A 12,746-nucleotide genomic window follows, 5' to 3' on the forward strand; every position below is an offset into this window, starting at 1 on the left:
ACTTAACTCACTGAGCCACCTGCGTGCCCCACAAATGCTATTTTTAAAGACACCCAGGCTTCTGGGCTTGTTGCTAAGCCCTGTGAAAGCACCTCCAGCCTCGAATCCCAAGGGTGCTGGGGGGCTGACCCAGCTCAGTGCCCAGCTTAACGACCCCGCGCTGAGCATCTGCTCCGTGAAAGTTAGGCCTGAGTGTTTCCTTAAGTCAACGGGAAGAAGGGCGCCTGGCTCTTCTCGCTTGTCCTGCATACGATGAACCGGTAACCACGCAAGATCTCCTGTTTGCACACAGAACGCGAGAGTCTGTATCTTGTTTGTACGAGCGCAGGAAGTGAAAGAGCCAAACTGCAACTCCCAAGCTATAGTAGAAACCAGATTTTAATATAAGATTCAAGTCTAGCATTTGCTATTTACAACAAATAAATATTGCCCCTCCCCAACTGGTAAACTTCTTTTGTTTTGTTTTTGCCTTTTATACAAATATTCAACACCCCTCCCCGTTCCCCCAATTCTCCTTTCCCACTAACCCCCGTCTCGTGTGGTCTCGTGAAGCCCAGGGCGCAGCAGCGGATGGCACTTGCAGTGTCGTGAGAGTCAATGGCAACGGGCCTTGGCGGAGACCGTCCCCGCTCACCGGGTGAAGAGTGTGATCTGTGGAAAGGCTCCCCGCCCTCCTCTCCCGGGGGAGGGCTGGGCCGGGGGTGGGTGAGACTCCCTCGCTCTGTTGGCCCCGACGGTGGTATCTTTGGTGCAGCCTGGGAAAGGCTAGCATGGTGGAAAGAGGGCCCAGGACCCGAGAAGGGCACGGGCCAGTGCCCGTGGGCATGAGGAGAGAAGTGCAGTGGTCAGACCCAGTGGATGAGTGGGTGCCCTGGGGTGCCCCTGGGCACAGGTGGCAGTGACCCACACCCGAGCAGGTGCGGGGGAAGTGCACAGAGGGCGGAGCCCGGCGGCAGGCGGGGCGCCACGGCCGGCGGCAGTGCTCCTTGGCAAAAGTCAGCTCGTCTTCTGGTTCCAGAGAGCAGAAGGCACCTAAGGCAGCGAGTGGTCCACGGGAGGCCAGGTCAGCCCAGCCAACAGCAGGCGTCAATCCCGGCAGCAGGGGAGGTTCAGGGTGAACCTGGAGTCTGGGGGTGGCCTGAGCTGGTAGGTCAGGCAGAAGGTGCCCGCCCGGCCCGGGCCCCTGGAGTCTCTAAGTGCTTAGTCACCCAGCCAGCCAGCGCCCGACAGAGTGGTCCCGTGGCTGGCCAGCGCCGGGGACTACCTAGAAGATGCCCTTGGCAATCTTGAGTCCCTTCTGCTTCATGCGAGGCAGAGTCGAGCTGGTGCCGTGCCTGACCTTTGCCCCCTTTGTGAAGGTCCGTTTCTTGAGGACAAAGTCATAGTTGGCCGTTGAGTTCATGGCGTAGAACACATTGGCGTTGTCAGGGATCTTCAGCTCTGGTGGGAGAAGGGCGGGGAGAGGATCACAGATGCTTACAAGGGCCCCACAGAACAGCCACCACTTGAGGGCCCCCCAGGGCAGGCCTGAGCCAAAGAGCTGAGACCCCCCAACCCAACATCAGGAGTACCGATGAGCCCTCCGAAGGACACCTGCCGAGGAGACCGATGGGCACTCAGGAAAGCCAACGACTCTTGTTTGGAAAGGGACTCTGGGGACGCCTGGGTGGCTCAGTCAGTTAAGTGGCTCAGTCGGTTGGGCGGCTGCCTTCGGCTCAGGTCATGATCCCAGTGGCCTGGGATCGAGCCCCACATCAGGCTCCTTGCTCCGCAGGGAGCCTGCTTCTCCCTCTGCCTCTGCCTGCCACTCTGTCTGCCTGGGCTCGTTCGCTCTCTCTCCCTCTCTCTCTGACAAATAAATAAATAAAATGTTAAAAAAAAAAAAAAAAAAAGAAAAGGGACTCTGATTCCACAAGTCCCCACCTCAGTCTGGAGTTGGCAAAGGGCCTCCGTCCCACTGCCCTGCTGCCTTCACTGACCACGATCTCCAGCCGGAAGATTTCTAGAATCCAGAACACCTCCCCTAAGTCCTGCCCTACTCAGGACCAAGGTTGGGGGCCTAGCAAAGGGCAGGTCCTGCCCCAGGTCTTCTGTGCCAGGGTCCGGGGGAATCCACGCCCCCCTCCCCGGGCAGCTCCTCCTCTCCCCTGTCTGCTATGGACAGGAGCCCGCTACCACTCAGCTTCTTGCCCCTGCCTCCCCTTCCTACCCTGCCCTGGGCCTCAGTCTTCCTGTCCCATAAGATGGAGGCTGCACCTGCCCTGTTCCCCCCAACCCTACCAAAATGGTGCGAGAAGGTGAGAGAGGGTTCCGGAAACAACTTTTGGGGATGCCGGGGGTCACCATGAATCGTCTGAGCTAATGGCTGGCCGCTCATGGGAAAGAACAGAGCCCCACGTCCCTAGAGACCAGTATGGATCAGCCCCTGGCTCGTTATCTCCCTTGTGGGGACGAGGAAACCGCAGGTGACGTGAGGGCCGTGCCCCAGCTCCCTGAGGCCTGCCGTCGGCCTCCTAGTCTGTGCTGGCTCTGGTTCTGCCACTTTCCCAGCTGTCACCCACCGAGCAGGGCCCCTCAGAACCTGGGCTTAGTGTCTGCTGTGATCTGAATGTGTCCCCCCAAATCTGGGTGGGAATCCACACACCCAGACGCTGGGGCCTTGGGCCATGATAAGGTTGGGGGACTGGGGCGTCGGGAATGGGGCGGACGCCTTATAAAAGGGGACCCTCGCCCCTTCCGCCACGTGAGGGCACCGGGAGAAGGTGGCTGTCTGCCCCGTGGACGAGGGCCCTCGCCAGAACCCCATCTTGCCGGCGCCCACGCTGCGCGCTGGGAGCCGCACGTCTCAGCCCATCCGCTGCCCCGGCCGCCGCGGCGCGTCACAGCAGCCCCAGCGGACGCAGACAACATCACGCGTGCGTGGATTTTAACATATTTGAGGCTCAGCGGCACGGCGGGCACGATTCCTTCTGAAGCACTCAGGCCCCACCTCAGCCAGGGCGCTCCCGTGAGTGGCCCCTGGGCGCGGCCGCCGGGCTGCCTGGCCCCGGAGGAAGAGCCCTTTCCCTTCACCGCGTGGCGCCGCTCGCTTGGAGCTCGGCCTCCCTGTTCACGTCCAGCCAAGGGCACGCACGTGCCAGGGGCCGGTGAAGGCGCCTGCGCGAGGCCACCCAACCCCCAGCGTGGCTGCGCGGGGTTCTGGGAACACCGGCCCTGGGGCTGGGGTGTGGGGCTGCCCCCGCGGCCCACCCACCTGGACCCCCGGACTTACTCCGATCGTCGGAGATAACCTGCACTAGCTCGTAGTCGTCCGGCTCATCCTCGTCCAGGTTGTGTTTGTCCATGGCCTTGCGGATGACGGCCGGAGCCTTATCTTGGCTGGTTACCTGGATCGGGGAAGGGGCCATCAGCGTGTGGGGCCCGGAGAAGCCCCCCGCAGCGGGCAGCCCCGGGGACCCCTGGAGATGCCTCATACTGCAGACAAAGGCTCAGCTTCGGGCTGGGTGCCAGGTCCATGGGGTCCCCTCCACCTTGTCCTGCCCCGGGAGGCCTCTGTGCAGGGATGGGGCGCTTTCCCCAATTGTTCCTGCGCCCCCCATTCTCTTACAAGCCCACCACCTTCCTCCCACGCCACCTCGGAAACCTGCCTGCTCCCGGGGGCTGCTCCCCTTGAACCTGTCCCCGCAGGACAAGGGGATCAATGAACCCAGCGAAGAGACAGTATCTAGGCCCAGCCCTGGAGGGAAGAGAGGAGCCCAGGGTCTGCCTCTGTGCCAGGTCTGCATTGGCTGGAGGCTCAGGGGTGGCCCGCGTGGGCTGACCCCTCCTGCCTCGACCCCAAAGGCCACGGTGCAGACAGGCTTTGGACACGGGGCCATATGGGTGACCATTAATGACAATCAAGCTCAGCACAGGGCAGGTGTGTCATGGGGCATCTGACCCGGTGTGAGCGGATCGGGGGGGTCTTTGGGGAGCGCATGTGACTCCTCTGTAGCCTGAGCTCTGGAACATGAGTCCCCCTGCCGCGCCCACTCCCCAGACACAGGGTCTGGAAACAAAGCCCCTTGGCTTGGTCTCAAGTCCTGAAGGACTTCCGTGGTCTGGCCACCTCCACGGCCACCAGCCTGCCACGGTCCCTGCCTCCCCACTGGCCTCCCTGCACCTCCTGGCCCCAGCCCACCCCCTCAGAGAAGCCTTAAGTCCCCGTGGCCCGCCTGCTGCGCCAACCACCGGCAGCTTCTGTCTTCCTCCGAGATCCAGACCCAAGCTCTGAGCCCTTGACCTCAGGCCTCCTGCTGCTCCTTCCAACCCCTGGGCCACCCCGCTCCCCCTGAGGTGCCTCCTCCGTGAAGCCCTCCTGGGCCCTCGCCCTCCAGGGACGCTTCTCAACGGCCCCCTCCCAGCCCCGCGGCAGCTCGGCCCGGGCACGGCGGGCACCCACCAGGATGCTCTTGTACATGTTGCCGTTGTCCACGTCCAGGCTGACGCGGATGATGCAGCAGTCGCCCACCTGCTGGTTGTAGAGCGGCAGCGAGGAGCTGCAGCCGCACACCCCGGACACGGAGCGCTTGTGGGTGCGCGTGGCGGCCACGGGCGTGGTGGAGGCCGAGGAGGAGGACGTGCTGCTGGAGGCCGAGCTGATGCCGGAGGTCTCCGGGGACGACTGGGAGGTCGACTCCCAGAACTGTGGGGACGGCATGATCAGCAGGGGCGCCCTGGTCAGTGCCCTGCACCGCAGGGACCCCAAGAGCTCCGTGTAGGAGCTGGGGCTTCCTGGCCACTTGGGGGGGGGGCCGGGGAGTGGGGACCTGGGCCCCGGGAGAGGGCATGTGGCAGTCACCTTTTTTTCCTGACCGTCGGGGGACTCCGGGACAAAGCTCATGTTGATCTCCTCCACGTCGGAGCTGGACGAGCCGGCCGAGTGGACACTGAGGGCGTCGGCAATGTCCCCGCTGCTGAGGTAGGGGCCGCACCTGAGCTGGTCGCAGGACTTGGAGTGGGAGCTGCCGCTGGTACTGAGCTCCCCGCTGGGGGCCTGGCGGCTGCGTGGAAAGATCGGCTCATCTGGGGGGCCTCCCCGGGGGCCGTACCCCGCCCCTGCCCCCTCCACTCCCCAGTGCAGCCTCTGTGCCAAGTGCTCCGTCAGTCACCAGGCCCATATCTGTCCCTGCTCCGGGAGTGACGGATCAGGGTCACCCACGAGGCTGCAGGGAGCCGGGAGGGAGCCCGTCCTGCGAGCCCCGGGCGCTCACTCGCTCCAGCGCTTGACGATGGCCGCGTTCTTCTTGGCCTTGAGGGTGTTGCTGGCCGACTCGGAGGGGGGCTCCAGCTCACACGACAGGTTGTAGCTACGGGACAGAGGCACGGCTGTGAGGCTATGGGGAGGCGCACCCAGGTCTCCCTCCCAGAACCTGCCTGGCGGGGGGGGGTGGTCTGGACGCCCAGTTAGTCCAGCGCCGACCACGATCCCACACCACAGCCCGCCCAGGGCGCCCGACTCCTGCACAGACGCACCTCTCTGTCTCACTGAGCCGCTCCATGGCCCGGAACCAGGCCCGGAAGTGCTCCTCGGGCACGATGCTGTAACTGTTACACGCCGACTGGAGCAGCTTGATCTGGGCGATCACTTCGAATTCCTGGGGCCAGAGGGCAGGGCAGGAGGGCATTGGCATGGAAGGGGTGCAGGGCATGGCCCTGGGGCACCCCCCCCCGACTCCTGCCCAGGCCCACCCTGTTCTCAGAGCTGGGTCCAAACAGCCCTTCTAGGAAGTCATCCCTGAGTCTGGCCTCCTGCACCTGCCCTCCAGTGGGACAGGTCCCCCCGCCTCTGCGTATCGCACCCGCCCCAGGAACACGAGAGGAAGCGGAATGCAGCCCAGTGTTCCCCCCGGTGGGTCTCTAATTCCACACCCCGCCGACACGTAGGGGCCTCAGGGGCTCACCTTCCTCCTCTTCTCGAAGTTGATGAGTCTCCCCTGAAAAGCAAACAGCCAGCGACCCTCAGAAAGTGTCCCCTTGCCCAGGACCGCCCCTCAGCCCCTCTCAGGCTGCGCTCCCGACTGCACCACCAGGGGGCAGGTGGGTGCACGCACCCGGGCTCTCGGCGGGTCCTAGGATCTGGGGGTGGCTGGGTGGGGGTGGGGGACGGGCAGAGCCTTAAGGAACTTCTTGCCTAACCCTCTGAGGACAGGAGAGACTGAGGCCTGGGCAAGAAGGCCCAGCCCGGCCACCGCGGTGCCTGACCTTGGACGGCCAGCCCCTCTCCATCCGTGGCCACCGCCTGAGGACAGACCGCGAGCTGTGGGGCCAAAGACTCCTGCAGGTCTAGGCCGCACCAGCCGGGCACTTAGCTCTCCACTCACGGGGGGTGGCCGGGGGCTCTCAGATGAGGTGTGCCCAGCGCTGAGAGCTCAGGGCTCAGTGAGGGGCGCCTTCCTCCGGGGCTCTAGGACCCCAGCCCCACTCCCACCCCAGCCGGGCCCACAGGGCTCACTCACATACAGATAGTCCTTCATTGCGGTGTCCAGCATCACCAGGTCTGTGAGGAACGTGCCCAGGTAGGGAACGGTGCCCTGGATGACACCCTGTGGCCGGGAGGCAGGGCTGATGAGCCGGGACCAGGACCCCCCTCGGCCACAGCCTCCAGCCCGGCCTCCCACTCGGAGCAGCCTGGGGATCTTCAGCTGTCTCCCCCAGACTCCTTCCTAGTAGCCAAGGGCCCCCAGCTCCCCGTCACCTGCCGGGCCCGGCGTTTGGCAAGTCACCGAGGTTCTGGGGTCTCTGGACCCTCGACACCCCTGAACCCGCCCCAAGCCCGGCTCTCCCGACCGAGGTTCTGGGGTCTCTGGACCCTCGTCACCCCTGAACCCGCCCCAAGCCCGGCTCTCCCGACCGAGGTTCTGGGGTCTCTGGACCCTCGTCACCCCTGAACCCGCCCCAAGCCCGGCTCTCCCGACCGAGGTTCTGGGGTCTCTGGACCCTCGTCACCCCTGAACCCGCCCCAAGCCCGGCTCTCCCGACCGAGGTTCTGGGGTCTCTGGACCCTCGTCACCCCTGAACCCGCCCCAAGCCCGGCTCTCCCGACCGAGGTTCTGGGGTCTCTGGACCCTCGTCACCCCTGAACCCGCCCCAAGCCCGGCTCTCTCGACCGAGGTTCTGGGGTCTCTGGACCCTCGTCACCCCTAAACCCGCCCCAAGCCCGGCTCTCCCAGGCCCCTGCTCTGGTGGCTGCCACCAGTGCCGTAAAGACAGCAGCGGGTCAGGGCGCGGCCCTCACTGGGCCCAGAGGGGGTCTGGTCTAGCCGGCAGGTCACGCACTGCCGCAGCAGGGTGGGGGGAGGGCGGTGGGGGTGGCCCTTCCCCTCCTCGCGGGGAGGCCAGCTCCTGCCGCTCCGGGCCTCGCGCACACTCACCGTCTCCTTCGGCCGCTTCTGGGCTCTCCTGGGGTTCATCTCCAGAGTGGCAAACTTGGAGGTCCCCTCCTGCCGGGGTTGAGGACGGGGTCAGGGAGACCTTCCTCTCCTCCCCAGCTTCCCCTCCAACAGACCTGACCTTGGGCCTTGGTCACTGGTACAAACGTGGGACCGCAGCCCACCCTCCCTGAGCCGGTTTCCTCGTCTGGAAAGCGCGGATGAGCATGACACCCGCCTCCTGGGCGTCTCCCGGGACTCTACATCCCACACCTGTTCCTGTCGCTCGGCTCCTCGCCCGGCCCGGGTGAAGCCCTGCACAAAATTCATGCCCGTTTCTTTTCTCCTTGTGCCTTACTGCCTCCCCATGAGTCAAGAGACCAGAGGGACCCCAGGCTCATCACAGCTCCATTTTCTGAGAGCAGGGACTCGCCCGAGGTCTCAGAGGGACTCAGAGGACAGTGGGCTCCTCCCGTCCAGCTCGAGACCTACTCCCGCTAACTGGTCTTCCGGCGAACTGGAGGCCCTGTGGGGAGAGCCTAGCCAGACTCCCTGGGATCCATCTGTGGTGTCCGGCCGGGGGCAAAGTCAGGAGCCCCCCCCACCGAACCCAGAGCTGCACCCTGGGTCTGCTCATTTGGACCCAAGGCGGGCAGCCCCTTTGGGATGTGGCCTCTGGTCTCCCCTGTGGCATTCTGGCCCTAGGTAGGCAGGGAGCCCTCCCCTGAGCTGTAGTGCAGACAGGAGCCCCCCACCCCTGATCCCACCCAGCCACATGCCTGGAGGAAGCAAGAGACCTGGTAATCCTGCCAGCTCACCTATCCCTTCTGGAACATCCCTCAACTGCTCCCCCACCACCCCATTACCAGGGTCTCCTGTTCCCCAAACTGCCCCCCACTGGCCAGGGACCCAAAAGATCCCACTCTCCAGAGTCTGGACAAGACTGGAATCTCTCAAAGAACTGCTCGCTGAGACCCTCCCTTCTCTGCCCAGGGTTCACCTTGATGAGCAGCTCTCTGCTCAGCGAGTAGTTGTTCTCATCGGAGAAGATCTCTGACAGCTTCTGAAAGATTCGGAAGCTTTCCCTGTGGGAAGGGAGGACAGCCTTGGGAACGGCACACACAGGGGTGCGTGCTAATCCATTTTATTTTAGAGCCCAAGGCCCTGAACTGCCCGGATGGGCGGCTTTCACGCAGGGTCCCACTCTGTAGGCCTGGGGAGGGGAGCTCCGTGTGGGGGGCTCTGTTCCGACCCGTTTGGATTTCAAGACGACAGAGTGGTATGGCTGCCGAGTAAACCCAGGAAAATCTCCAGTGTGGCCCCATCTCGTAGCTGACAGATGAGGAAACTGAGTCCCGAGGCAGAACTGTTCGCCTAAGGCCAATGGACACTCGGAGGCCCTGCCAGCTGACCCAGGATTCGCTGGCCCAGGATTTGCCGACCCCTGGCAAACCCCTGGGTCCCCCGGAGCTCCTGCTGAGAGAGGCCAGCCTACCTGGAAACTTCTTCCCATGTTTTCTTCAGCCGGTGGATGGAGTTGCTCTGCAGGGCGGACAGGATGGCGTAGAGTGACGAGAAGTTCTTGAGGTCGCGGCACTCCTGAGGGAGGAAAAGCAGGGTTGAGACGCGGCTGTGGTCCCCACGGCTGGGAGCTCCCGACCTGGGGGAGACGGATGCCTGTGGAGCCCGGGGAGGCAGCATTCCCAGGAGGGGGATCTGGGCGCAGCCCACAGGAGGGAGTCATGGGGCAGTGAGCATTCGGGCGGGGGATACGCCGGTTGAGGCCGGCACGCCCCGGGGTAGGGCAGGCCCGGGATGCCCCATCACCACCCTGAGGGCAGATCAAGTGAGACAGGGGCTCCCCAGGGCCCCTCGGAGGCGTACCCTGGCCACCTCGATCCAGTGCTCCACCACCCGGGCCCTGCCCCGGGCCGTCACACTCCGGTCCCCCAGGCAGGTGGTGATGACGCAGTTGGCCACGCTGTTGAACTGGGTGACGGTGGCACGGACGGTGGGAGCCAGGTGCTCCTTGCCCTTCTTGTCTCGCTGGGACCAGATGGAGCCCAGGCAGTGGTAGGGCACCACCTTCTTGAACAGCTCCTGGGGACCAGGGGGTGTGTCACCCAGCTCTGCCACACCCCGGCCCAGGATCCCCGCTCCCCTAGTCCCAGGCAGAGTCCCTGGCCAGAGCTGAGCTCGGGAGCGGAGGACGTGGGGCAGGATGTGCCTGGAGCCTTGCAGGCCTGGGGTGTGTCTGTGTGTGTGTGTGTCTGGGCTTTGCTCTCTCTCTACCACAGGCGCCCAGCACCTGAGTGGCCCAGTACGACGCGCTGGAGGAAAGCGAGTCCAGCATCTTCAGCAGCCTACCCTCACAGACTCCAAGCACCAGAAAGGGCCTCACAGCTGCACACAGCAGGGGGCACTTCCAGCTCCCCCATCATGCCTTGGGGCCCCTCCCCCCATCCAGGTGCATGCTCAGCTGTGGGTGCCATACCTTCTTCGGGCTCTGGTTTCTGCCAGAAACTCTAGTACACAGCAGGTGCCTAGTAAGTGCCGAGGCCGGTGAGGCCTCCTGGCAGATCGGGGGGCTGACCCAGGGAGCAGGCAGCCCCTCAGGGAGCTCCGCTCCCCCACCAAATAGGCCAGGCCCTGCCCAGCCTTCGACTGCTCCCCCTCATGTAATCCACAGTCCCCGCAGGCTGGGGTGGGAGGGTCCCGTCTCTATGTCCCCAGTCCGCGGATCTCACAGTGAGTCCTGCTGGAACTGGGAGCTAGAGCAGGACATCAGCTGGGGACCGGGGGATGGCAGGGCACGGACCTAAGGCCAGAGGAAGGGGCGCCCCTGCCCTGTCCCACCACGGAGAGGCACTCACTGCATCCATCAGGGTAAACTGCTCTGCCACCAGGTCGGGAGGGAAGGCCAAGAGGTGAGGCTTCTCATTCAGCCCATTTTCTGCATCCACGGCTGAAGGCCAGGGAGGCTCGGGAGCTGGAGCTGCCTCTGGCTCTAGAGTTTGAGACAGAGATGGCTCGGGTTCTGGAGCGGGAGCCGGAGCCGCGTCTGGTTCTAGAGCGGGAGCTGGAGCCACATCTGGCTCTGCAGTGGGAGCCGGAGCCGGAGCCGGAGCCGGAGCCGCGTCTGGTTCTAGAGCGGGAGCCGGAGCCGGAGCCGGAGCCGCGTCTGGTTCTAGAGCGGGAGCCGGAGCTGCGTCTGGCTCTGGAGTTCGTGCTGGAGCCGCGTCTGGCTCTGAAGCAGGCAGGAGAGTTGGTGCTAAAGCCGGCTCTAGCTCTGGAGCTGTTTCTGGAGCTGGAGCAGGGGACAGAGCTGCAGGAGGAGAGAAGTTTCCATGTGCCTTTGCAGACACAGAGCTCAGCCCGGGGCCTCCCCGAGAAGCCGCAGCCGGGAAGGAAGCCTCAGCAGGACACAGCGGGGCGGCTCCCCGAGTGCAGTGCAGCCGCTGGGTGCTCTGAGCCCAGTCCTTGCTCCTGGCCCCACACCAGGCTGTGGGGCTCGTCCCCGTGGGGCCCAGCACCGACCCATCCCCACACCCCCCCAGGAACCCAGCCCCGGCCTTCTCACCCTCGGGCTCGGCCTGCGCGGGCTCTGTGCGCTCCAGCTGGGCCAGCAGAAGGTGGGCACGGCGCTCCAGGTCAGAGCCGGGCATGTTGAGCTGCACGTAGGCCACCAGCTGCTTGAGGCAGGGAAAGTCTGGGGGCTGACAGAAGTCCTCCGAGTACTGGTCCAGCCAGGTGCCCAGAATGGAGGAGATGGCCCTGGAGGTAGGCGGGCAGGCGGCAGCGTCAGTGGCCTGGCCCTTCCTTCGGCACGGCCCCCTGGGGCACCCCCGGGGATGCTCCATCCGGAGGCCAGGCCCACCCAGCCCACCCCCACCGGCCATCCAGGCAGGGGCAGGTCTGGCCAGCAGGTGCGAATTGGCATCTCCACGGGAGGGAACCCTCCATCTCTGGTGTGAGCACCCCTGCCTTCCCCGGGGAGCCTGACCCACTCCTCTGTCTGTCTGGGGTCCCTCCTGCTGCACCGTAGACCCCAGGAAGGTGGGGAGGGGGCGCAGCATCTGCTCTGTCCCAGCCCTGGGGCACACAGTAGGCGCTGCAGCCGTCTGTGAGGGAGGAGGGAACAGGCAACGTCCCCCTGCCCAGCCCGCCTGGGCTCTCGGGGCCCTGCAACCCCCAGCCCCCGCTCCAACGGCTGCCTGACCCCCTTCCAGGCACGTGGGGTCTCCTCTTGTCCCCGACACTATTCTCGGGAACTGCAGGAGTGCAGCTGGCCTGGGGCACCGAGGCGTGAGGCCCCCGTGTAAGCCGGTGGCCCCGGGATCTCAGCAGAGCAGGCAGGGCAGGGGCGGGCAGTGGTGGGGACACACGGCCTCAGGGCCCAACCCTGGCCTCCAGCCCCCAGCCTCCTCTCTGCCCCCCAGGCCCCGGGAGCCCAGCCACAACGGTCTGACTCCCGTCTTCCTGCAGGAGAGGCCCCCACAGCATGGCCCTCCAGCAGCAGTCACAGACGTGGGGGCCAGGGCTCTGCCCCCACCAAAACCCCAGATGTCCCCCACCTGGGAGACAGGAGACCCTCCCATCAGACCCAAAGTCCACTCACTTTTTTAATTGGTCCTGGGGGCCGCCGTCCTCATCAGAGTAAGGGAGGATACATCCGTATCTAGAGGAGGCCGTGAGGGCATCACGTCTACCGTACCTGCTATGACGTCTAGGGTTACCGGCTGACCCCCCAACTACAGCGGAAGCCCAGGAGGGCAGGGAGGCCGGTCTGCCCTGCTCACGGAACTATGCAAAATGTCCAGCAGGGGCCTGGTTTCCAACCGGGGAAGGCTGCGGCCGGGACACCCTGCCCGGACTGGGGTGGGGAGCCGTGGGGAGGGACGGGGGCGGGGAGCCGCGGGGCGGGTCGGGGTGCTGCTCACCGTTTGAACAGAAGGTCCAGGACCTGCTGGGTGGTGGTGAAGGCCCGGTAGGTGCATAGGAAGATGGTGACGTAGGAGAGGTCGCTGCCCTGGAAGGCGGGCACCAGGTGTTCCACCAGCTTCTCCAGCGTGCCCGCCTTCACCGTCCGCACCTTGCAGGTCTCATACAGGCTCAGGGCGGACTCGTTTTCACACTGGGGTGGGACAAAGGAGGGGTGTGTGGTCAGCAGCAGCGCCTGGGGCCGCCAGGAGGGTGGGGGCCCGGGCTCAGATGACATCCCAAGGGCGCAGGGATGTGAGGCCGGAGAGCAGACACACGTTGCTCCAAGCTGAGAAACAAGCTCAGCTTTAGAAGCGGAACCTGAGGGGCGCCCTGGGGGGCTCAGGTCACGATCCC

The 12,746-nt window shown here is 65.0% G+C and overlaps 1 protein-coding gene across 3 annotated transcripts in view; it reads right to left on the reverse strand.

The window, feature by feature from the left end:
- Positions 1 to 360: 360 nt before the first annotated feature.
- RALGDS (ral guanine nucleotide dissociation stimulator) overlaps positions 361 to 12,746 on the reverse strand; it is a gene marked incomplete at its 5' end in the record, with an annotated part of 43,789 nt that continues 31,403 nt past the window's right edge. For 2 of the 3 annotated variants that reach the window (XM_080820734.1, XM_080820732.1), the window contains 16 exons: positions 361 to 1,440; positions 3,272 to 3,386; positions 4,442 to 4,684; positions 4,841 to 5,042; positions 5,253 to 5,348; positions 5,515 to 5,636; positions 5,943 to 5,975; positions 6,498 to 6,584; positions 7,413 to 7,481; positions 8,410 to 8,494; positions 8,905 to 9,008; positions 9,294 to 9,509; positions 10,283 to 10,734; positions 10,990 to 11,183; positions 12,028 to 12,123; positions 12,350 to 12,543. In XM_080820734.1, coding sequence (XP_080676860.1) covers positions 1,265 to 1,440; positions 3,272 to 3,386; positions 4,442 to 4,684; positions 4,841 to 5,042; positions 5,253 to 5,348; positions 5,515 to 5,636; positions 5,943 to 5,975; positions 6,498 to 6,584; positions 7,413 to 7,481; positions 8,410 to 8,494; positions 8,905 to 9,008; positions 9,294 to 9,509; positions 10,283 to 10,734; positions 10,990 to 11,183; positions 12,028 to 12,123; positions 12,350 to 12,543 — 2,484 coding nt within the window. In that variant the 3' untranslated portion in view covers positions 361 to 1,264. The remainder of the gene's footprint in view (positions 1,441 to 3,271; positions 3,387 to 4,441; positions 4,685 to 4,840; positions 5,043 to 5,252; positions 5,349 to 5,514; positions 5,637 to 5,942; positions 5,976 to 6,497; positions 6,585 to 7,412; positions 7,482 to 8,409; positions 8,495 to 8,904; positions 9,009 to 9,293; positions 9,510 to 10,282; positions 10,735 to 10,989; positions 11,184 to 12,027; positions 12,124 to 12,349; positions 12,544 to 12,746) is intronic. The other variant, XM_080820733.1, reaches the window with a different exon arrangement.

This window comes from Martes martes (genome assembly GCF_963455335.1).
Source record: "Martes martes genome assembly, chromosome: 12".
Classification (NCBI taxonomy): Eukaryota; Metazoa; Chordata; class Mammalia; order Carnivora; family Mustelidae; genus Martes; species Martes martes.